This window comes from Podarcis muralis, chromosome 9 (genome assembly GCF_964188315.1).
Source record: "Podarcis muralis chromosome 9, rPodMur119.hap1.1, whole genome shotgun sequence".
Classification (NCBI taxonomy): Eukaryota; Metazoa; Chordata; class Lepidosauria; order Squamata; family Lacertidae; genus Podarcis; species Podarcis muralis.
Window position 1 is genome coordinate 15,333,547 of NC_135663.1, and position 24,102 is coordinate 15,357,648.

A 24,102-nucleotide genomic window follows, 5' to 3' on the forward strand; every position below is an offset into this window, starting at 1 on the left:
TCCTGACTGCTCAATAAAAAGTAAACCCAGGGTCACATCCATTGAAAGTGTTCTTATACCAAGTGTAACGGTTAACATGTTCCCCGAAAGAATCCTGGGAACTGTAGTTTGTTAAGGATGCAGACACCACAGAACTGCAATTCCCAGCACCCTTAAACTACAGTTCCCGGGATTCTACATGACTCTTAAAGTGTTATGGTGTGGGCGTCACTACTCTCATTTTCCAGTCAGATTCTTTACGTCCACTGAGCGTGAAGCCACTAGGACTGCTGACAAGCACTTGGCGCAAATGTTCACATTTAGTTTTATTTGATCAAAATACTGAATATGCTGACTTTAATGTGCTGTATCATATACGCTCACATTAACCTCCCCTTCATCACCACCAGCACCATCGCACAATGTCTGGGCAGGAGGCCTGCTTTGATTTAAGCTGCCTTCTCTGCCACAGCTTTGTTTACTTAAGTTGTATTAAAGTGATGTGGGTTCTTTTTACACTGTATCAGCTTTTCTGGCACCCCCTTTTTCGCTGACCTACATCAGAGCAATGCTTTGTTTTGACTGGCCGGCTGCCCCTTAGCAAATGGGAGAGTTCCCAGCAGGTGCCAAACGAAAGAGGAAAAGCAAGGGCCTCAGGCCTTCACAGTTTATTGGGCCACACCACTGAGTTTTATCTCTTGCTGCAACTGAAGAAAAAAGCAAAAATAGCCCTTGCATAAAATTATAGTACGCATACTTTGGGGATCAAGAAATGAGAAGTAATGGAGGGATGTAACTATTGGGTCTTGGGTTGCAAGGAATTGTGGGAAAACGAAGAAGAGGATTCTGGGATATTTCATTTGGGGTGGTCCTCTTTCTCAGTGGGTGTATGAAGGAGTTGTGGGGGGGGCTCTTTAGGCTGTAATTCTGTGCACAGTTACCTCAGAGTAGGCCTTATTAAACACAGTGGTACTTACCTTTAAGTAAATATGCACTGGGTTGTAATTAGACTTCTGTATATATTATCAGTTGCACCAGACCACAAAGAAGTCACCAGTGCGTTTTCTGCGCAGAAGCTGCCGTATCATTGGCACCCAAATACTTAATAACTCTGGAGGTTTTTTTAAGGCATTTCCCCCTTTGCTACTCCTTTTTTGACTCTCTTGCTGTACTCTGAATAAAACAGAAGCTAGGAACTTCGCCATAAGCTCTTCTGCCCTTGACCGCCATTGCCACCAGTCCCTTCCCATCCCTTGGAGTCTCAGTCAGAGAAGCTTCTAAAGGAGGAAGATGATCTGTTAGTTCCTCCCTGCCCCCCACCCCGGATTTGGAAGTTCATTTAGAAAAGAGTTTGTGCTATTTTATGTCCCTGCTGCGCAGCCGAGGGCATAATGTGTCCCTTTGTCCAGTAATTCTAATAATATGAAAGGATTTATCGTCTGCACATTGTGAAAGTTCCATGAACTCTGGTTTCTGGCTGTAGCACACTTGGCTTTCCATCATAAGAGGAGGTCTTATTTCCCCCACCTCACTTTCTGGCAACACATGCTCTTTCTTGCCAGCCGTAGAGTGTTTGAAGGGCATCCTACGATTTTGGAAGTATAAAAATATCCTGAGTGTATGCAAGCAGTTGGAAAGGAAGCATCCCTTTTCTCAGAGTCAGAATCATAGATTCGTAGAGTCGGAAGGGATCCAGTGGGTCATCTAGTCCAACCCCCCGCAATGCAGGAATCTTTCTCCCAACGTGGAGCTCGAACCCATGACCAAGATGAAGAGTGTCATGGTCTACCATCTGAGCCATTTCAATTCTATATACTATCATGGCCCCTCTTTTCCAGGCTAAACATACCCAGTTTTCTTAGGACTGTTTTCCACACCAGTGATCGTATTTGTTGCCCTCCTTTGAACCTGTTCCAGTTTGTCTCCATCCTTCTTAATGTGTGGCATGCAGAACTGGATAGTTAGAAATATTCATTTTTAGGCCACAATGAGAAATTCAGCGCAAGACCTATCATATCTGATCCATAGCACTTGACCTTAGATGTCAGATATTTTTAACCAATATTTGTGCCTTTCTTAACGTAGAAAAATTAGTCTTTAATTTGTTCAGATTATTAATTAGGTTTGAAGAGATGCGTGCGTATATAGCATGTTTGTATTAAAAATCCAGGCCACTTTCAATTGCTTTTTGAAAGTGACACAACGTAACTGAAACTTCAAAAAGCAAGATGTGGGTTTGTTTGTTGTTTTTTTAAAAAGATTAAATTCAGGTTTTACACAAATAAAATAACATAAAAAGAATATATGTTCTATTAAAATCTGATCCACTTTTTTTTTTAAAAAAAGTCAATTGTATAAAATGCAAATACCCTTGTTTGCACCAGCTTTCTTCCTAACATACACACACCCCTCTCTTCCTTGCCATAGTCGTGCGAGTAGCTTTCTCAGCTAATCTGGAGCTAAACCCTCCTAATTGCAAGATTTATGCTAGACAACATAAGCCCCTCTCTCAAAAAAAGGGGGGAGGGGTTTGTCTCTCCATAAGCGAACAGTGCTTATAGGAAATGTTTGTGGTGCCGGACTAGATTGTCATTGACACTGTGTTGCAAGTATTTGAGGCTACCTGTCTGCAGTGCTGTTGTAATATCCGTCTAAAGTTAACATGAAGGTGTGTTTCCCAATGGTAGTTTGATATATTGATTGAGGCATCACAGCTGGACTAATAGTCTGGTGCAGCAAATTATAAATTGCTGTTGCAGGAAAGTATTTGTTTCCTCCAGTCCACGCCACATTTGTTCTTTTGTACAGATATATTTTTCTTGCAAATCTGAATCTGTTGATACTAAACAAAAACCACACCCCTAAGTTTATAACGAGACAAATGTAGCACTGTGGACAGAGAATTGATTTCCACCCAGGTGACAAATTGACAAAGTGCTCAGATTCACAGGTGTGTGGGAAAGCAAACGATAGCTGGTCCCATTCAGCTGTTGTTCAGCCACCTTGTGGGACCCACAGTTCTTTGAGCCATTTGTGCCTACCTGCTCCCAGGTAGGCCAAAACATCTGGAGGGCACCAGGTTGGGGAATGCAGCTTCTAAGGTGACCAGACGCAAAGGAGGAGAAGACTCCTTTGCCATCTAATTCAGGGATGCCCAACGTGGATGGACTACAACTCCCATGACACTTGGACCATTCTCCATGCTAGCTGTGGCTGATGGTAGTTGGAGTTCAGCAAACTCCAAAGGACACACATTGGCTGCTGCTAGTTGCCACCTAGAAGAAGGATTTTTGGTAGCCACTGCTGCAGGAGTGAAATTCTGCTGAAATTCTCCTTTATGCGGGGAAAGGCACCCTGTCCTCCTCTGACAGCAAGCTTGTTTTATCCTACTCTGGAGGCCGGGACCCAAACCAATGGATTTGAGTTACAAGAAAGGAGATTCCAACTAAACATCAGGAAGAACTTTATGAGCTGTTCAACAATGGAACAACTCCAACAAGAGGTGTCAGACGTCTCCTTCCTTGGAGGTTTTTAAGCAGTGGTTGGATGGCCATCTGTCTTGGATGCTTTAGTTGAGATTCCTGCATTGCAAAGGTTTGGAGTAGACGACCCTCAGGATTCCTTTCAATTCTATGATTCTATGACAGCAAGGAGACCCATCTTGAGTTGGTGGTGCAGCCCATTTGTGGGTCCTGACCCATCAATTGATGTATGTTCTAAATAAAACATCCCCAGCGTCCTTATACCAGTTGAGACCATTAAAGGTAAAGGTAAAGGTACCCCTGCCCATACGGGCCAGTCGTGACCGACTCTGGGGTTGCGTGCTCATCTCGCTTAAGAGGCCGGGAGCCAGCACTGTCCGGAGACACTTCTGGGTCACGTGGCCAGCGTGACGAAGCTGCTCTGGCGGTACCTATTTATCTACTTGCACCCGGGGGTGCTTTCAAACTGCTAGGTGGGCAGGAGCTGGGACCGAACGACGGGAGCTCACCCCGCCGCGGGGATTCGAACCGCCGACCATACGATCGGCAAGTCCTAGGCACTGAGGTTTTACCCACAGCGCCACCCGTGTCCCATGTTGAGACCATTAGCCAATTTTATTGTGGTAATTCTGCACTGCATTAGGCAAAGGTCTTTTCCATAACGTGTGACCTGGCCGTAGGAACATAGGAAGCTGTCTTAAACAGAGTCAGGCCAGTATTGTCTACACTGGCTGGCAGCGGCTCTTCCAGACTTCTACATTCCCAGCTCTACCTGGAGATGCATTCTGCATGCAAAACAGATGTTCTGCCACTGAGCTATGGCCCTTCCCCATCACTGATGATGCCGGGGAGTTGAACCTGCAACCTCCTACAAGCAAAGAGTATGTTCTTGCCACCAAGCCATGTTGGCTTAGACTGTAAAGATACAAGACCTGGCAAAAGAAGAATTTCAAAGTGGATGGAACTTGTCCTGGTTGGAAAGTCTTATGGGGATTTTTAATTTTTGCATAGCCTTTCAATGTAATTCACCGGAATAAAAAGGTATGTGTGCGACACTTTCGAAATGAATGGGAGGAAATTATATCTGAGCTGCTCCTGTTTCATTGTTTTCTTTTTCCCTTTTTGTTGTTGCATATGAGACAACCCTGTAATTAATTCTAGACTGAGACAGCTCTATCTTCAAGTCGTAGGGTTAGAAGCAACCTGAAGGTCAAACCAGGAAGCTCAGGATGCAGAGTCAGGAACACGCCTCTTGTGGTCAGGATCCTTCCATTGCAGAGCATTGTTTTCTTGTGACACGAAGTAGGGAGGGACAAATCTGTCCGTTTTGGTTTCTCTCTTTTTCCAGACTTTAGTTCAGTTCTCCATATTTCCACTTCAGATCACTATCTTTTTTTTTTAGTCCTCGGGAAAATTCACCAGAATTTTTTACATATTTCTCTTAAAATGCATATGTTTGTATGCACATTTTTGCAAAGGAGTTTTCCCTGATACAATCCAGTTCTTGTATCCTTTTTTTTACACCCCCAATACATATTTGTATGTTGTTTTATATATATATGCATTTTTATGTTGTGTGTGTGTGTGTGTGTGTGTGTGTGTATGCATTTTTATGCATATACATTTTTGTACACGTTACTTGGCTGGAGAACTGCCTTTCAGAATTTGGAGGCATGTGGATTTTGAAGGATGTCTATGTTTCAGTTCATTTATTATTATTATTATTATTATTATTATTATTATTATTATTATTATTCCCGTCATCCAAAGATCACAGGGCACTTTACAGTATGAAAACACAAAATGCCTACTGCTTTGGAAGGTCTGAGTTAAATGCCTTTAAATGGGAACTGAAGCGTATTTCTAGTGCTCAGGTTGCCTTAACGTTTATTGTGGCAAGGTGTGACAGACTTTTGTGTTGCAAAGAATAGATATCTTTACTATTCCCACTCCTGCCTCTGGCTTGTGTTGCCATGGTCTACTCGTTCTGCCTTCTGCACCCACTTGATGCCCTATGAAGTATATTACAGCAACTATAACAAACGTAGTATAGCAATTATAAGCAGTGGCTCAATAGCTCAATGGGTTGAGAGCATGCCTTGCATTCAGAAGGTCCCAGGTTGCTCAGTTTATCAGCTTATCAGAAGCTGGGTATCAAATAATAGGAGTGTTTATTGTAAGCCTGTTATTATTTACCTTAAAAGTATTGGGTTTGTTTGTTTAAATCTAACCTAAAGCATGCTTTGCTCACGTTACATTCTGATTATATTGTCTTATAGAGTACTTAAAATTAGAGAGAGAAACTCTATACTAGCTCATCTTATGCTCTCATTATTGTGAAAGGAAGGAAGGGTAGGTCAAAGGTTTAAAGAAGCTCAAGGGGCATTACTTACTGTCTTGAAACTTGAACTGCTACACATTTTTTGTGAACAGGACATTAGTGGAACATAGTCTTGTGATAAGCCTCTTCAGAATCAACACTGAGTATTTTTAAACCTAAAACATCTTGTAAATTGGTTGTAGCCTTGTTGCCTTTGAAAAGAAAGAACAGCCTTTGGGTGACTAGGCAGGGAAGGAAAAGAAAAGTTCCTATATCTGTCTTCTTTTTTTAGTACATGCATATAAGGATTTAGGCTGCATACGCAGTACACTTTCAAAACCCATGCTTGCCCCCAAAGAATACTAGGAATTATGGTTTACCCATCACAGAGCACAGTTCCCAGCTTTCTTTGGGGGTCATGTTCTTTAAATATATGGCTTGTACACAGCCTTTGTCTACATGATTTCAGCCAGTTCCTCTCTCATAGCAGTGGGTGTGTGGTGCTGTAATGGTTAAACTTGCCATACCATCCCTGGAGAGAACAAGGTTCATGTTCTGCAGGATCCACAGCTCATTTGTAGAGCAGATGTTTGCATGCCAAAGGTCCCATCTTAAATCCCTGATTCACAAGACACAGTAAACTCAATCTTTGGCTGAGCAGGTCCGGGCAAATGTGTGGGAGCTCCTAGAGGTGAGTTTGCAACCAGTTTGCTCCTCCCCAGTTGTGTTTACAGTGGTACCTCAGGTTAAGTACTTAATTCGTTCCGGAGGTCCATTCTTAACCTGAAACTGTTCTTAACCTGAAGCACCACTTTAGCTAATGGGGCCTCCTGCTGCTGCTGCGCCGCTGGAGCACGATTTCTGTTCTCATCCTGAAGCAAAGTTCTTAACCTGAAGCACTATTTCTGGGTTAGCGGAGTCTGTAACCTGAGGCGTATGTAACCTGAAGTGTATGTAACCCGAGGTACCACTGTACTCCTGCTCCATACTGAGCTTGGCTTGGTGCGTTGTCCAAGCCAGGATTTGTGGTTCAGCTCTCTCCTCACTAACTATGAGCTGTAGCCAAGGTTAGTTCTTCACTGCTTGGTATAAGACAACTTTCTATATTTTTATCTTTTATTTCTGAAGTTCATCCTTCAAAGCAAATCTTTGAACTTTTATTGTTTCTATTTTAATACCTCCCAAGTTTCCCCCCTCTTTCTTTCTTTCTTTCTTTCTTTCTTTCTTTCTTTCTTTCTTTCTTTCTTTCCTTTCCGAAAACAGTGTGTGTTCATTTTTCTGTAGTTGATGCCAGTGTGATAGGGATTGAGGATGATTAGACTCCTCTTTGAGACATCTCTCTTTTTTTGGTGACTTGCCTGTGGCTGGTTACGGATATTGAGATTTCTGTAGAATGTTCTTAGGAAAGCAGTCGTTCATGAATATTACAGAAATGCCTGTATGATTAAGCTATTAAGCTAGTTCCAACTTGCAATGACAAGCAGTAAAAGAAGAGGATGTGGAACAGAGCCGGTGGTTGGAAGCTTGGTTCCCTGGGATAAAGGGAAAGCTGATTCCACAACCGCGTCCCATCTGGTGCCTGCGACCAAGTCACTTTAAAATGCACAGTTTCCTGCTGCAAAGCTGTCTTTGTTCCAAAACCTTAATCAGATTTCTAGGGATCCCCTCTATTGACAGTGGCAACCCTTCCCTAGCAGGACCCAAAAATAGATGCACAATCCCGGGAGATTAAAATTCCACCTGTCCTTCAGGAAATCTCGGCTCTTGTTCAACCACAGAGAGAAAAGCTTTTCTTAACAAGGTAGAAACAGTTTGTAGGGCAAGTGGTCTCAAGCTGCGAATTCAAGGTTTTGTAGAGAGATTGCTGGGCTAGGTTGTTTCTAAGAATCAGCGTTGTATGAATGGTCTGTGGCTCCCATTTATCACACGATTAAGTAAAACCCAGTCAAGTCTATGCACCTAATCTTCCCTGGAAGCATGCGTGCCTTTGTCTGTGCTGTTGACTCATCACAGGTCTTCAGTGGGGAAATCTCAGACCATTGAAAAATACAAACTTTTTCTTTGTGTAAGATCTCAGACCGTATTTGCAACAGCCACACTCAAGTCTCCTGCTGTTCTTTGCACCACCCACTATTGGGCAATAGTATAGCTTCCGGTTTAGTAGTTTTCAGGGTTATATCAGAGGATCAATATAGTTCCAGGAAGGGTGTGTGAAGGGTCAGGAGAAATTCAATTTGGTTCATATTTTAAGGGCAATCCTACCTCATTCACACTGTATGAAACAATATGCGAACCGAAACTCTTCTGTTCTTTGAAATCCTCACGTCTCCGAATTTTGCAGTGCTGTTCTCAAGCTAAGTAATAGGTACAAAAATGCATATATTGTGGTAAACTGTGCATCAAAATGCATATATTTGTGAAAATTAAAATTGCATTATGTATGGGGAAGTTTCTCTGGAAAAATGTGTATCAGACCTACTTGGATTTCAACAGGGAACAGGCTTTTGCTGCAACTGACACCAGAGTCTTCCAGCTTGAATTATTTTTGAATGTGTACGTTCTTTATGAAAGTCAGTGAGAGGGAGATAGAGACACTCCTCACTAGGGAAAGCATTCCACAAATGGGGAGCAGCCACTGAAAAGTCTCTGTCACGGGTCAGCACCAGTCAGGCACCCTCAGTGGCAGCTGCACCTACAAGGCCTCACCTGCCGATCATAAGGTCCAGGATGGTTGAAATTGGGGAAGGTGCTCTTTTAGGTAGTTGGAGTCCCAAGCCATTTGGGGCTTTGTATGCTAGTTCTAGGGACGCGGGTGGCGCTGTGGGTAAAACCTCAGCACCTAGGACTTGCCGATCGCATGGTCGGCGGTTCGAATCCCCGCGGCGGGGTGCGCTCCCATCGTTCGGTCCCAGCGCCTGCCAACCTAGAAGTTCGAAAGCACCCCCGGGTGCAAGTAGATAAATAGGGACCGCTTACCAGCGAGAAGGTAAACGGTGTTCCGTGTGCTGCGCTGGCTCGCCAGATGCAGCTTGTCACACTGGCCACATGACCCGGAAGTGTCTGCGGACAGCGCTGGCTCCCGGCCTATAGAGTGAGATGAGCGCACAACCCTAGAGTCTGTCAAGACTGGCCCGTACGGGCAGGGGTACCTTTACCTTTTATGCTAGTTCTAACACTTTGAATTGGGCCCGTTAGTTCACTGACAGCCCATGCAGCTATCAGGTCTGGTGTAATTCCATTAGGCTACTCCATCTGCCTAGCACAAAGTGATAGGGTAGTCCATTTTCCTGAATTCTCTGCAAACAGCAGAAGACTTAGGAGGAGGGGAGAATGCAAGTAGCAGCTAACTAACTGGTGCTGTCTAAAACCTACGGTCCCTTGATGCGAGGGGCCTGGGAGCTGGGCCGCAAAAGATGCTGCATTCGGAGCACAATCCTGCCCATTCTTTGCTTTGCATAATACACCACAGCATTGCACTATCAGGGTGAGACCTTAGAACCTATTGAGCAACTTGGCATTTGAGTCATTCAGTGTCAAGTATTATTCGAGTTCTATGGAACTCTGTTTTGACTCAGTATTTTAGACACAATTTGTTTTCTGTTAAGCAGCCATTAAGGCTTTGAATTACAAATGTCATAGGTCAGAAAGGAAGTTGAGTAATTATTTCTGCAGCTTCTATTTTCTGTTTTTCCTACTTGGCTTCCAGAAATGTCTTGCAATACTGGGATGTCTAGAGAGAACTATGAAAGGCGATCACAGCTGAACTAACAGAAGATGATAACACTTAGACAAGATTCTGCTAGCCTCTGTATTATCAGTGAAGTTAGAAATATTTGTAACTGCACTGATATTCCTATCTCCAAATATCAAGTTAAGACTGAATAGATAGCTAACCTATATTGTCTACAGTAGGTGTAATAATCACCTTGACTAGTAGATGACATTTTATTTAATTGCTTATTTGCAGATGTTAAAGGATTTACAACTCATGTTGATTTGCCGCCTGGATGATGCTTGCATACTTCATCCCAGAGGGCAAATAGCAGCTTTGGGGGGGAGTAACTTAGATTGGGGAAATGGCTCAAACACAGGAAATTTGACAGTGCCTCTCCTCCTGTCTGTCTGGATAAAATTTAGAGATTGTGTGTGCTTGGTCAAGGAAGTCTGACTCACTCCCTTTCTTTCATTAGTGGTGCACAGGGGCAGAGATTAGTGGTTAACTAAGGGCAAGCACCTAGGGACGCGGGTGGCGCTGTGGGTAAAACCTCAGTGCCTAGGACTTGCCGATCGCATGGTCGGCGGTTCGAATCCCCGCGGCGGGGTGCGCTCCTGTCATTCGGTCCCAGCGCCTGCCAACCTAGCAGTTCAAAAGCACCCCCGGTGCAAGTAGATAAATAGGGACCGCTTACCAGCGGGAAGGTAAACAGCGTTCCGTGTGCTGCGCTGGCTCGCCAGATGCAGCTTGTCACGCTGGCCACGTGACCCGGAAGTGTCTGCGGACAGCGCTGGCCCCCGGCCTATAGAGTGAGATGAGCGCACAACCCTAGAGTCTGGCAAGACTGGCCCGTATGGTCAGAGGTACCTTTACCTTTACCTTTTAAGGGCAAGCACACAAACTAAGGCAGCCTTGGGCTTAGATTCAGGGCATGCAGGGTGCTGCTGATTTCGTGACTACCCTTAAGGAATTGGGAGCAGATGGCAGGATCAGGTACGCCTTCCTGCCACTCCATCCCTTCTGGACTGAGCATTTTTCCTGTCAGGCTTACATTTAAGCCAGCAGCAATTCCTGCTTTAAAGGTAAAGGGACCCCTGACCATTAGGTCCAGTTGTGGCCGACTCTGGGGTTGCGGCGTTCATCTCGCTTTATTAGCCGAGGGAGTAGGCGTACAGCTTCTGGGTCATGTGGCCAGCATGACTAAGCCGCTTCTGGCGAACTAGGGCAGCGCACGGAAATGCCATTTACCTTCCCACCGGAGCGTTACCTATTTATCTACTTGCACTTTTGACATGCTTTCAAACTCTAGGTTGACAGGAGCAGGGACCGAGCAACGGGAGCTCACCCCGTCATGGGGATTCGAACCGCCAACCTTCTGATCAGCAAACCCTAGGCTCTGTGGTTTAACCCACAGTGCCACCCACGTTACTGCAATTCAAAACCAGAGCTTGAAACATGGCAGTTGTTAGCCCAGTTTGGACATCACATTGAACCATGGTTTAGCATAAGACGAGTGAGTTGCAATAAGCCTCAGGCTTTCACATTCCCCTGTTTGTCCAGCATGTCTGTGGAGGGGAGTTAGGAAGCCTTCACTTACATTTTTTGCTTGACCACATCTCATTGTCTTTGTAGCAAACTCTAGTTTATGCAGGAGTGGAGGAACTGTGACCCTCCAGATATTGTTGGGCTACATAATCTCTCACCATGGGCCATTTGGGCTGGGGTTGATGGGAGCAAGAGTCCAGCAACATGTTCCCCATCTCTGGATTAATGGTTAAACAGTGGTTTCAGATTGGCTTGTTAACCGTAGTTTAGTTAGCTCAGATTCTGCAGTGACCTGCGGTGAAGCAAAAGTGGAAGCCAAAGCTTTCTAAATCACCCTTGTGACCTGAGGCTTTGTGTGGCACATTTGCATCCATCTCTAAACTATGAGTGTGGCATAATGTCTTGCCTCACAGAGCTGTTGTCACGTGGACCAGATTGCATCCCGCAGTGGGTAGTGGTGGCCACCAACTTAGATGGCTTCAAGAGCGGAGCAAACAATTTCATGGAGGATAAGCCTACCAGTGGCTACTAGCCGCAATAGCTATTCTCAGCCTTTGCTGTTGGAGGAAGTATGCCTCTGTGAACACCAATTTTTGGGAATTGTAAGTAGGGAGAGCACTGTTGCAATCATGTCCTGCTTGTGGACTTCCCATGGGCACCTAGCTGGCTGCTGTGAAAACAGTGTACTGGAGTATTGCTCAGTTGGTAGAGCATGAGACTCTTAAGTTCAGGGTCATAGGTTTGAGCCCCACGTTGGGCAAAAGATTCTATGATATTCTATTCTATGACTTGATGGGCTTTGGCCTGATCCAGGAGGCCTCTGCTTATGTTCTTCGTTCCATAAATTAACAATAATTGACACTTGCGCAATTTGGGATGAGAAAAACAGCACTTCTGATCTTGATAGCAACCTCTCCTGGGATCTAATGAGCTCATCTGCCCATTTAAGTAGGGTTACCAGTGCTAATGAACTCTTTGAAATGCTGCTGGTCACTTTCGTTTATTGGATTAGCCTTGGTTGCAGTTGCTTGGATCATATGCCAATTAAAAATGAAAGTGGTGAGGAGGGGGCAGACAAACCTAGAAAGACGTGCCGTTTGGGAGCATGCTACGCCGAGGTGGTATAAGATGGCCTGCAGAGGTGCATCCATCCCTTAATTTGAAGAACGCGATTCAAGAACCCTGTGATTACTTACAAGGGCAATTCGCTTTTACAAGAATCAAACTTGCCTTTGTAGTTGAAATTGTATAGAGTTTGTTGAATAGCAATTTAGGATAAGGTGCAGTGTGTTGGCTAAACGTGGCATTGTTGGAAGTTCAATGCTTGAAAGTGAGTGTTCCAAAATACTCCTTCCCCCTACCCTTTCTACTATTTCTTTTTTTTTTTAAGGCTGTTATTAGAACAACAGGAGTTTGGGATTAGAACGTGCCATTTGGTTACACACAAAACGTCCAGAAACAAGTTTGTCTCTTTCCCAGGTGAATCTGGGAAATAATAATTAAAAAAAGAAGTGGGTGTGTTTAATGGGGGGGAAGCTTGCCGTTCGCCCATTGTGAAATTGCTTTGGCATTAGTGAATCCACTTCTGAGAAAAGGTAATGCTCTAGTTCTGTGATCAGTGTGCAAGAGAGGAATGTGATGCAGCGCTCTGCTTGGCAGTGATTAACTGGAATGTCGTGAAGAAGTGTTGTAAGAATTGATGTTGTGTATTCCCTGCATTCACTTGGGATGCGGTCCTCATATTTCAAAAGCTATTGGCTAAGAGCAACAGGAGTAGCCAATGCGGTGCTCTCTAGATGCTGCTGGACTCCAACTCCCATCAGCCCCAGCCAGCTAACAGTCAGGGACGATTGGAATTGTAGTCCCAAGCAACATTTGAAATTAGCTGGGCGCCAGTCGCATTTCGCAACTGGCAGTTGGCCTTTTGCGATTTGGATGGAGATGTCTCTGGGAGCCCGCTTTTGGCACCTAGCATCTCCACCTACTTGGCTGCAGTCAGCTGGTCTGCCGGGCTCCGCGGCAGCGAAAGGCGCCATCTTTTGCTGCCGCACTACCCTGCAAAAGCGCACAGAATGCAAATGGAAGGAAAGCATACCCAGTTACATCTCACATGGACTGGAAACAACGGCAGCAGTGAAGACTATACAGTGGTACCTCTGGTTACGAACTTAATTCGTTCCGGAGGTCCGTTCTTAACCTAAAACCGTTCTTAACCTGAAGAAGCAGCGGAAGAGGATTGGAAGAAATTTAAGGACTATTTACAAAAACATTGTAAACTGTATGAGTGTTAAGAAGGATGCAGGATTGAGAACAACAGGGCATCAGCAAACTAGCTGAAGGGAATATGAGAATAAGTGAAATTTGAGAAGAAGATAAATTTCGGATTAATATCATGTCTAAATTAAGTATTTAAGCTTATGATAAAAATATTTAAAGTTAGAGACATAATATTGGAAAATCACAAAATAAGATTTGAAACAAGGTGATAATTTGCTGTTTAAAACTCTAGAAATTGGGAACGCAGGAACGAGAGATGCGAGGAAGTCCAAAAGCAAAGAAAATATGGTTATGAACTACTTGATTTTGTTGTTGTATGTTTTTTGTATTATGTGTTATTCTTTTTATTCTTTTGTGTTTTTCTTTGTTTATTGTATTATGGTGATGGTTTTATATGTGTTTGGTGATTATAAATGTCTAAAATCTTTAATAAATATTTTATAAAAAAATAAATAAAACCGTTCTTAACCTGAGGTACCACTTTAGCTAATGGGGCCTCCTGCTGACGCCGGTGCATGATTTCTCTTTTCATCCTGAGGTAAAGTTCTTAACCTGAGGTACTACTTCTGGGTTAGCAGAGTCTGTAACCTGAAGCATCTGTAACCTGAAGCATCTGTAACCCGAGGTACCACTGCAGATAGTAAAAAAATAATAATACCCAAAGTGTTTGTAACCTGAGGTACCACTGTATTTCCTGGATTGAATTCTGTTCCCGACATGGGATGAATAAGGAAACATTGGCAATTCCTGCTCCCATTTCTGTTTCCATTGGAATTTTCCGAGACCCCTGATTTTCACCAACCTGGATGCCTTTAAAGGGGAATTAGACAGATTCCTGAAAGATAAGCCTATCAGTGGACGATGGTCATGATGACTGGGTGTCATTAGCAATGTCAGAAGACAACACACATGGAATACTAGTTGCTGGAAACCAAGTGCTGTTGTGTTCTTGGTTCCCAAGTGCCTCTGGTTGGCCATTTTGAGAACAAGATGCTAGATGAGCCTTAGTTCTTATTCAGCAGGGTTCCCCTTAGCATTCCTATTTTGGGCACTCATGGAGACGGTTAACCCTTCCCCCCGCACACACTATAGTCCTGATCCTGCTCATCTAGTTAATGCTTAAAGAGTTTGAAAAGCGCTTATGCACATTTTAATGTCATTTGCTACTTGGTTTCCCACCAGCATAATCTTCTTATCACTATGTTCAGCCGACGCCCCAAGAACCACCTATTCGTTCTGACTTCCTTTTTCTAAAAAAATTAAAATAAAAAAATCACATTTTCATAATCACATTCATAAGTGAAAATGCATTCAGTAAATATATTGCATCATGTTTAGAAGATCCAGCAACACAGACTCCCCTTGTGTGATGCCTGATCCAGTGAAGGATAAAAGGAAGCCAGTTTTTTTAAATGTTTCTGTTGAGTCGATTCTTCTATTCCGTAATTGTTTATATCATTTTATTCAGTGCTATTAAGCCCCAGATTTTTCTCTGCCTTTGGTCTGTTGAGGGCATTCTATTGGTTTCCCATGCTTCTCTGCACCTGAAGTTTTACCTATTCCAAAATCATTACCAGATCGACTGCAAGGACAAGTTATTTTATTATTAATATTTTTGAAGAATTTATTGGTTTACAAAAGTACATGCCTCGTCTCTTTTTTTCAGGTTGTGCAATCTTTCGTACAAATCAGTTACATTTGTTGTGAGACATTAGTGTTGAGTACAGTATAAGGTGGAAGTGGGTGGCACTGTGGTCTAAACCACTGAGACTCTTGGGCTTGCCAATCAGAAGGTCAGCAGTTCGAATCCCCGTGACGGGGTGAGCTCCCGTTGTTCGGTCCCAGCTCCTGCCCACCTAGCAGTTCGAAAGCACCTAAGAGTGCAAGTAGATAAATAGGTACCGCTCTGGCGGGAAGGTAAACGGCGTTTCCGTGTGCTGCTCTGGTTCGCCAGAAGCGGCTTCGCCATGCTGGCCATATGACCCAGAAAACCTGTCTGCGGACAAATGCCGACTCCCTTGGCTTATAGAGCGAGATGAGCACCACAACCCCAGAGTCGTCCACGACTGGACCTAATGGTCAGGTGTACCTTTACCTTTTCCTTTACAGTATAAGGTTGGGGAAGAGGAGGGGAGAGAAGAAGGGTGGGGTCTTGAGGTTTACAGTGGTACCTCAGGTTACATACGCTTCAGGTTACATACGCTTCAGGTTACAGACTTTGCTAACCCAGAAATAGTACCTCGGGTTAAGAACTTTGCTTCAGGATGAGAACAGAAACCGTGCTCTGGTGGCGCGGCAGCAGCAGGAGGCCCATTAGCTAAAGTGGTGCTTCAGGTTAAGAACAGTTTCAGGTTAAGTACAGACCTCCGGAACGAATTAAGTACTTAACCTGAGGTACCACTGTATATTCTTTTATACAGTGTACATGTGGGGTTTTCTGTCAGCGTCAACTGAGTAAAAGGACAACCAGTTATAATTTTATTTACTTGCACGAAAAGTTACCTTTGGCCTTCATACATCTCCAACAACCATCTAGTATTTTTAAGTACATTTTAGATCATCTGTTTGCATTCTGACTTTCCTTGACTGACTTTCTCCTCTTCTGCATTTACTTCCAAGAGGTTCAGTACAGGCACAACACTCCAAAGCATAGCTTGGAGATCTAGCATGTGTCTTGTGCCTGCCTTCTATCTGCTACAATGCCATTGCCATTAACAACCTTCATTTGCTTTAGCTATTGTTCCTTGTATAATCATTAGTGGTTAAGGCTAACTAATATTGCCTTTTTCCCTCCTAGAGGGGTAGCTGTGTTAGCCTGTCAAAGCTTAAACAACAAAGTGTCTTGTGGCTGCTTTAAGAGTAATAAATTCACCGTGGCATAAACATTTGTGGGCTGCAGTCTACTTTGCCAGCGCATGAAGTGTAATTCCAAATTGGCAGACATATACAGTATGCGGGATAAATATCAGTCTCATATAACGAGCATGCTTAGCTCTAGTTAATGCGTGAAGGGGTTAAGACCATAGAGTAAGCAGTTCTACCAGACTTAACTAGGTCACGCCCCCTCACCTTGGGAGGAAGGGTTACCAAAGCCTTTGTTCATTCTCTTCCACCATGTGACTCTGATCAGAAAGTACTTATGGGTTAGTTGTTCCAAGCTTAGACCGTGTTTCTATAATTTGTGTTTCTATACAAATAATTAAGAAACTCTTACCTTTTTGAAACCGTTTTGCTTCTTGTCTTTTCTTGCTGCTGTATTGAAAAGCACATGAATCTGACCTTTGAAGAGTTTGCAAGTAAACATTTTTAACTGACCAAGCATGTTGTCTATATTTCTATGCCTAGGGAAGTAAGGGGAATTTTGGAAAGAATTTAGAAGGGAATATCTTAAAGGTCTATCAGCCTATATTTCCAAGCTTTACTTTCTTGCATGTTTTATGATTTGCTCTGCTGAGGCTCTCTCCCCAAGAGAGTGTTTGTCCCAAACCTGGATCTAGGCATCCAGGGAATTCTTCTTTTATTCCTTTAAACCAATTACAAACAAACACTTAAAAAACCCAACAATATATACACATAGCTGAGAGTTTGTGTGGGGGGGAACATTGGGAGAAAAATGAAATGCAAAAAGAACAGACAGTGATGTAATAACATAAAAGCAAAATAATTACAATGACCAGTTAATGAGGCTGTGCTGCTGATAACACACACTTCCTGACATTGGTAAGCTAGTTAATGCACAAGACAAGGCGAGAGCGTCTGCTTCTTTTCCTAGATCTCACTGTTGGATTTGAATAATACCTGCCATGGTATCCTCCTAGACCAGGTTTGTGGGATGGGTATTCTGGGTACCATTTTGCAGTGGCTCCACTCCTATCTCCAGGGTTGGTTCCAGATTATGATATCTGGGGAGTGCTCTTCAGGTCATGGTCAGTTACGCTATAGGGTTTGCAGGGCACAGTTTTTTCCTTTCCCTTGCTGTTTATCATCTACATCAGGGGTCTGCAACCCGCGGCTCCGGAGCCGCATGTGGCTCTTTTACACCTTTGCCGCGGCTCTGGGGCGGATACTAGCGAGGGGAGGAGGCGCATTGTGCGCCCCGACACTCTCCACTGTGGCGGGCGCTGTACTGGCTGTGACGTCGCATGGGGGCGGTGCGTGCGTTAGTCACGCACTGTCCCGAAGTCACCTTCCCACCCGCTGTCAGATCGGAGGGCAGCGGCGCGCATGTTTTAAATGTCGCAATGGTTTTGCGGCTCCCAGTCCCCCCCCCCTTCGGAAACGGGTCCAAGTGGCTCTTTTTGTCTTAAAGGTTGCAGACCCCTGATCTACATGAAGCCATTGGAAGCAGAGCTTGAATAACGGTGTCATGAACACACGAAGGACACGTAACTCTACATCTCCATAAAATTCGAATCAGGTGTGGCTGCTCAGGAGCTGTATGGGTTGGATGAGGGTAATTAAACTGAGCTTTGAATCTTAGTACAATGGAGGTTTTGTGGGTGAGTGGTTTTCAAGTCAGGGAAATTGCCTGTTTAGGATGAGGGTTGACTCTGAAGGAACATAGCTTGAGAGGTGCTCTTGGATATGTGTTTGACACTGGATGTAGTTTCATTGTCTAGGAGTGCCTTCTGCCATCTTTGACTGGTGTCAACAGTTGTGTCCGTTCCTGGATTGGGATGCTCTAGTTATGGCATTGGTCCAGGCATTGGTAACCTCCTCCAGATTGGATTATGGCAATGTGCTGCATGTGGAACATCTTTCAAGGTTGGTTTGGATGCTGCAGGTATGGCAGAAGGCCAAAGCAAGGCTGTTGAAGGGGGTGCTCTTTCAACAATGTGTGACACTGTGCTGAATGAGCTGCCAGTATCGGAAACGTGTAGGGAAACATAGGAAGCTGCCTTAAACAAATTCAGATTATTGGCCCATATAGCCGCAGCCTGTATGGGTAACATGACTGAAAACCTTTGTTTCTTTCAGTTGTGCTATATATATTTCCAACGCTAGTTGGTGTATGATGATCCATTATTTTCCATGGTATTCCTCTTACCATTATATCACGTCGATTAACTTCTTATCATGGCTTTCTTATCATGAACAGAGGTTGGGTGGTGATCTGTCTAGATCTGTTTTAGAAGACATCTAAAGGCAGCCCTGTTTAGGGAAGTTTTTAATGACTGATGTTTTAATGTATTTTTAATCTTTGGTTGGAAGCCGCCCAGAGTGGCTGGGGAAACCCAGCCAGATGGGCGGGGTAGAAATAATATATGATGATGATGATGATGATGATGGTGGTGGTGGTGATGTCTGGGGTTCTTTAGCTGTGTTTGCTGCATTGCAAGGGGTTGGAGTAGATAATAATAATAATAATAATAATAATAATAATAATAATAATAATAATAAATAATAATAACCGCCTCTTTCAGCGGGTCTGGGAATGCTCCCTCACAGAGGGAAGCATTTACCACCCCGCAGAGCCCATCGCCCAGCCCTTCCCGGCTTGCTTTTATTAGCCAGGATGGGCAGGGATCAAGGAGACAGGTGGTTGGTTTCACGCGTCCAAGCAGCCTGTCCACATCCTCAGAGGTAACTGATTGAAATTGATTCCATGCAACTTGACCAGACAGGGCTCTAGCACTCTCCCGCCCTGCCCCTGCTCCCACGGTAATGTCTACCTCCTTCCGAATATGAGCAACTTTATCTGCAAAAAACTTTGCAAAATCGAGCTTGGGATTTCTTTTCAACTCTTAAATTCTGTGGTTCTTTGGTTCAATTAAAATAAAACACCACCTGCAACTTGTTTAATTTTCTTCCCTCATCCCTGATATATTATAGCCAAATTTGCCATGTGGGGCATCAAAAGTTGTATGAGTTCACTTTTCTCAAATCTATTATCAAATCAAGCAAACACTGTCAGGGTAGTTTTATGGCAGAAATAAAGGGCTTTTAAGAAACAGCATCATTGTCAAACTGGTGGTTTTCATGTCTTCACCATTCTTTTCTCCAGTAATACATCTGTGGCATATAATTCTTGGCAGTACATGATGATGGGATTACAAGCAAGTATGAAAAGGCTCTAGGCGTACAAGTGAACTCAAGCTATTAAAACATGAGCTTTCACTTCTGTTTAGTCACAAAGGTTCAGACTTTCAACCTGGAAATACCAGCACAGGAGGACAAAACCCACGACTCAAGTCGGATTTAATATGTGCCACCTGAAGCACTATCTCACAAGTGCTTCTTGTTCAGGGCTCCTTCCAGTTAGCCACAGCCTCTTCAATATATTTCATTACATTCATGGCCCAGCAGTCATCAGATACTCTCAGAAGAATGCATGCTCAGTCCTCAATAGGCAGTTCTGCAGTTTGTCCCTTAAGCTTTTACTCTAAAAGTGTTATGTACTTCTGGAAATTTTGGTGTTGATACCTCCCTTTTGTGTGTGGATGGATCGGTTTTGACCTCTTAAGGTCCACACTTGGAAAACTGAGTGTGCTTTCATTATATAAGTTTGGCTTCAGAATACAGTGGAACCTCGGTTGTCGAAAATAATCCGTTCCGGAAGACCATTTGACTTCTGAAACATTCGACAACTGGGGCGCAATTGCCGGTCGACAAAATCCATTGAAAAAATGGAGAAAAGCGTCTCGGAATCTGTTTGACTTCCGAGTCGCGTTCGAAAATGGAAACATTTGTCACTGTTTGAAAGCCAAAATGTTCGACTTACGAAGCGTTTGACAACCGAGGTTCCACTGTATAGTATTTGCTGCAGAATATCAGCATTTCTTTTTTCTTTTCCTTTTTAAAGCAGGTTGCTATTCCTTATGGTTGAAAATACATGTTTGAAATGGTGTTTACTGTGCCTGGTGTTAAATAAAGCGCTGAGTAACTTTTCCAAGAAGTAGAGCTTCAGTATCCTGCATAGCTTCCGTGTCTGTCGTTGAGACTTCCAAAAGCAGAATGAATTGTGTGAAAGGAAGAACTCATTCAAATGTGTTGCATTTGCACAATTTATCCTGGCTGAAGGTTTTTAAATTCTTGTTGCAGAAGTTCTGGGGTTGGTTTTTGAGGCGATTCCTCATTCCCCAGCATACACAGGTCTTGATAGTGGAGGAGCTGTTGAAACTTGAAAGCTGCTTTCTTGATAGCAGCTGGCTGGATGCTTAATAAGTTCTTACCCATAAAATACCTCATTAGTAAATCACTGTCTTGGGCAATAAGATTTATAAAACAGGCGACACCACTTATGTTTAGGGATGGTTTCCCCAGAGGGAATTGCTGGTCTATTTTCGGCTGTGCTGTACCGCCATCATTACAAGTGGCTAAGTGGTGCTACTGCAGCTTCTGAGTCAGCAGAAATCAGGTGACACAAATAACCAGTTGCGTCACATTATCATTATTATTATTATTAAAATTTCTATACTGCCCTTCATCTGAAGATCACAGGGCAGTTTACAATATGAAAACCTAAACAAATATACCCCATGATAACAAACAAACAAAAACCCTTACAGTTTGAAAGGCCATGGATCTTTTTAATTAGCCAGGCACCTTAAGATATGTAATGAAAGCACCAGGCAGGCTTCCATGGGGAACGTACCCCACAAGTGGGGAGCCACCACAGAAAAGGCCCATTCTCGTGTTGCCTCCCTCTGGACCTCTCATGGACGAGGCACACTAAGAAGGGCACCAGATGATGATCGCAGGGTCTCCGTTGGTTCATATGGGAGGAGGAGGTCCATGAGGTCTTGCAGTCCTGAGGCTTAATAGGTCAAAACCAGTACTTTAAATTAGGCCCGGAAACAAATTGGCTACCAGTGCAGTTATATGTTCAAACCGTCTTGCCCTGGTGAGTGTACTGGCCCTACAGAAGCTCTGGATTTTGTCCTGACACTTCAGTCCAAGCAACTTGCAGTTGGTGAATTGCAGACAGACTGTGTTAGGGGAGGGGTTGTAGCTCAATGGCAAAGCCCCACATACTTCGCATGCAGAAGGTCACAGGTTCAATCCTCTGTGTCTCCAGGGAGAGCTGGGAAAGACCCTTGTCTGGAGAGTCAGTCAGCATAAGACAGTACCAAACATCTCCTTATTTTTCCCTGCCTGCCTCTGGGCTACTAGCCCTGATGTGTGAGAGAGGAAGATTTATACAAGCACAAAAATTAACCCTACAGTTGCAGAACTTAGCCAGGGCAGTTCTGTAAGGAAAAAGGTAAATAAATGCCGCTTAGTGCATTTAATGTGCACTTAGTGCATTTAATGTGAGAATAGAACCTATGGAAATGCCTTAGTCCCAATAAGACCTTTGGTCCGTCGAGTCTCAAACTGTCTACTCTGACTAGAAGCAACCCCTCTTCGTATGCCCTTTGCATGCAGGACGTTTTCAGGAATCTAAATATTGTGTTTTGGAGGTAGGTTTGAATTGCCCTTGTTGTTGCCTTCAGAGCAAAATTCCTCCCGAATTCTATGCAAATAGTACGCATCAGAAAGACCTGAATGGAGTCCTGGCACATTCTTGAACAAGTGTCATCTTGTCTTGATTCCTCAGATAACATGCATGTGTCACTAGCTGAAGCCCTGGAGGTTCGGGGAGGACCACTGCATGAAGAAGAAATATGGGCTGTATTGAATCAAAGCGCGGAAAGCCTTCAGGAGTTGTTCCGGAAAGGTAAGGTCCTGACTTGTAGCAGAAGCTTTGCAGAGAGTGGGGACTGTGTGGTTGACCTGTGCATAACTGGGGGTTGGTGTGTGTGTGTGTGTGTGTGTGTGTGTGTTGAACACTGTCATGGATTCCTGTATAGCAAAAATGGGAATACAGTGGTACCTCGGTTTAAGTACTTAATTCGTTCCGGAGATCCATTCTTAACCTCCAACTGTTCTCAACCTGAAGCACCACTTTAGCTAATGGGGCCTCCCGCTGCTGCCGCACCGCCGGAGCACGATTTCTGTTCTTATCCTGAAGCAAAGTTCTTAACCCGAGGTACTATTTCTGGGCTAGCGGAGTCTGTAACCTGAAGCGTATGTAACCTGAGGTACCACTGTAAATGTAGTCCAGTACATTGGAAGATATTTGGTTTATTAACTCACATCTGCAAAATTAAATTTCTAGTAAAATGACAAGTAAGTGCCGGACATTAGTCATCCCAGTGCCTCTGTATTTTTTGGGGACAAAACAGTGGGATGTTCTTAATGGAGAATGGAATAGAATAACCGGGACCTGCAACAAAACACTGCACTTCATCGTCCTAAGAAGTGTGCTTCCCTTTAGGGTGCTAGCCAGCCATGTCCTTCTTGAGGCTACTCCATTCCATCACTACTCCTGTTTTTCTTTTCCAGTTTTTTTGTAGCTAATGAGGGTGCTCAGTCCTTGTCTGTTGTTGGGGGGGGGGTTTGGGGGGGGAGGCAGGCGGAGGAATGGCACTGATACCTCTCTTATGTCCTGTCATCCCCATCACCCAAGTTTGCTAGTTGCATGGCACTGCCTGCATGTTTCTTTTTCCTTATCTTCATGAGCCAAAGGGCTAGAGACCAGGTTTGATCAATATACAGTCGTACCTTGGAAGTCGAACAGAATCTGTTCCATTTGACTTCCAAAAGCGTGGCTTCTGATTGGCTGCATTGGAAGCCGCAGAAGCCCCGTCAAATGTTTGGCTTCCGAAAATAGTTCACAAACCGGAACAGTCACTTCCGGGTGTGTGATGTTCAGGAGCCAAAACGTTTGGGAACTAAGCTGTTTGTCTTCCAAGGTATGACTGTATCATCCAAAACCGGTTTGAAATCCGTATCATGATGTTGATTTCATAATGTTTGACCTGGCAGTAGATAGCAAATCACAGTGTGTGTGTGTGTGTGTGTGTGTGTGTAACACAAAATCACAATGTGGGGAAAACCATGAAGCCAGCCCAATACCTCTACATAAGGTAAAGGTAAAGGTACCCCTGCCCGTACGGGCCAGTCTTGACAGACTCTGGGGTTGTGCGCCCATCTCACTCAAGAGGCCGGGGGCCAGCGCTGTCCGGAGACACTTCCGGGTCATGTGGCCAGCGTGACAAAGCTGCATCTGGCGAGCCAGCGCAGCACACGGAAACGCCGTTTTCCTTCCCGCCAGTAAGCGGTCCCTATTTATCTGCTTGCACCCGGGGGTGCTTTCGAACTGCTAGGTTGGCAGGCGCTGGGACCGAGCAACGGGAGCGCACCCCGCCGCGGGGATTCGAACTGCCGACCTTTCGATCGGCAAGCCCTAGGCGCTGAGGCTTTTACCCACAGCGCCACCCGCTCCCCCATACCTCTGCATAGTTCCATCCTTATATCAGACATTATGATATATTGTGATGTTCATCTGGTTATATATCCTGATGTTGAAAACCAGATATATCGCCGAGCCCTTCTAGAGACTTGCCTTTTGCTGTAATGAAAGATGAATGTTCCAGGAAGGGGTCTAGAAAATGGGTCAGGGGGAATGTTCCCATAGCCTACCAACAAGCTATGGGTCAGAGTGCATGGTGGAAGCACTAATGCTGCTGCAGCAATGTGGACCGTTGCGTCAGCCGCTTTTGATTTATCAGCATTAATGAAAAGTTGAGTTGGAGAAATGGCCGTTCTGTAAGTTCCCATCCCAAGCACTTGAAGCTCTGTGATGACACATTTGGCGCCGTGTCAAGGAGAAAAGCCTGGGGCAGTCTCTCCTCCTACTCCAAACTCCTTAATGCGAAAAATGAGTCTCAAAGGTCACGTTTTATTGCCGTTCCAAAAAAGCAACGCCCACAAGAGCCCACCGCCCTCTCTGTGAGTGC

The 24,102-nt window shown here is 44.3% G+C and overlaps 1 protein-coding gene across 6 annotated transcripts in view; it reads left to right on the forward strand.

Annotated features, from left to right (window-relative positions):
- PTPN13 (protein tyrosine phosphatase non-receptor type 13) overlaps positions 1-24,102 on the forward strand; it is a 159,397-nt gene that overhangs the window by 26,713 nt on the left and 108,582 nt on the right. For 5 of the 6 annotated variants that reach the window (XM_077933806.1, XM_077933803.1, XM_077933805.1 and 2 more), the window contains exon 2: positions 21,858-21,977. The exons of the other annotated variant lie outside the window; for it this stretch is intronic. In XM_077933806.1, coding sequence (XP_077789932.1) covers positions 21,863-21,977 — 115 coding nt within the window. In that variant the 5' untranslated portion in view covers positions 21,858-21,862. The remainder of the gene's footprint in view (positions 1-21,857; positions 21,978-24,102) is intronic. 6 annotated transcript variants of the gene reach the window in all.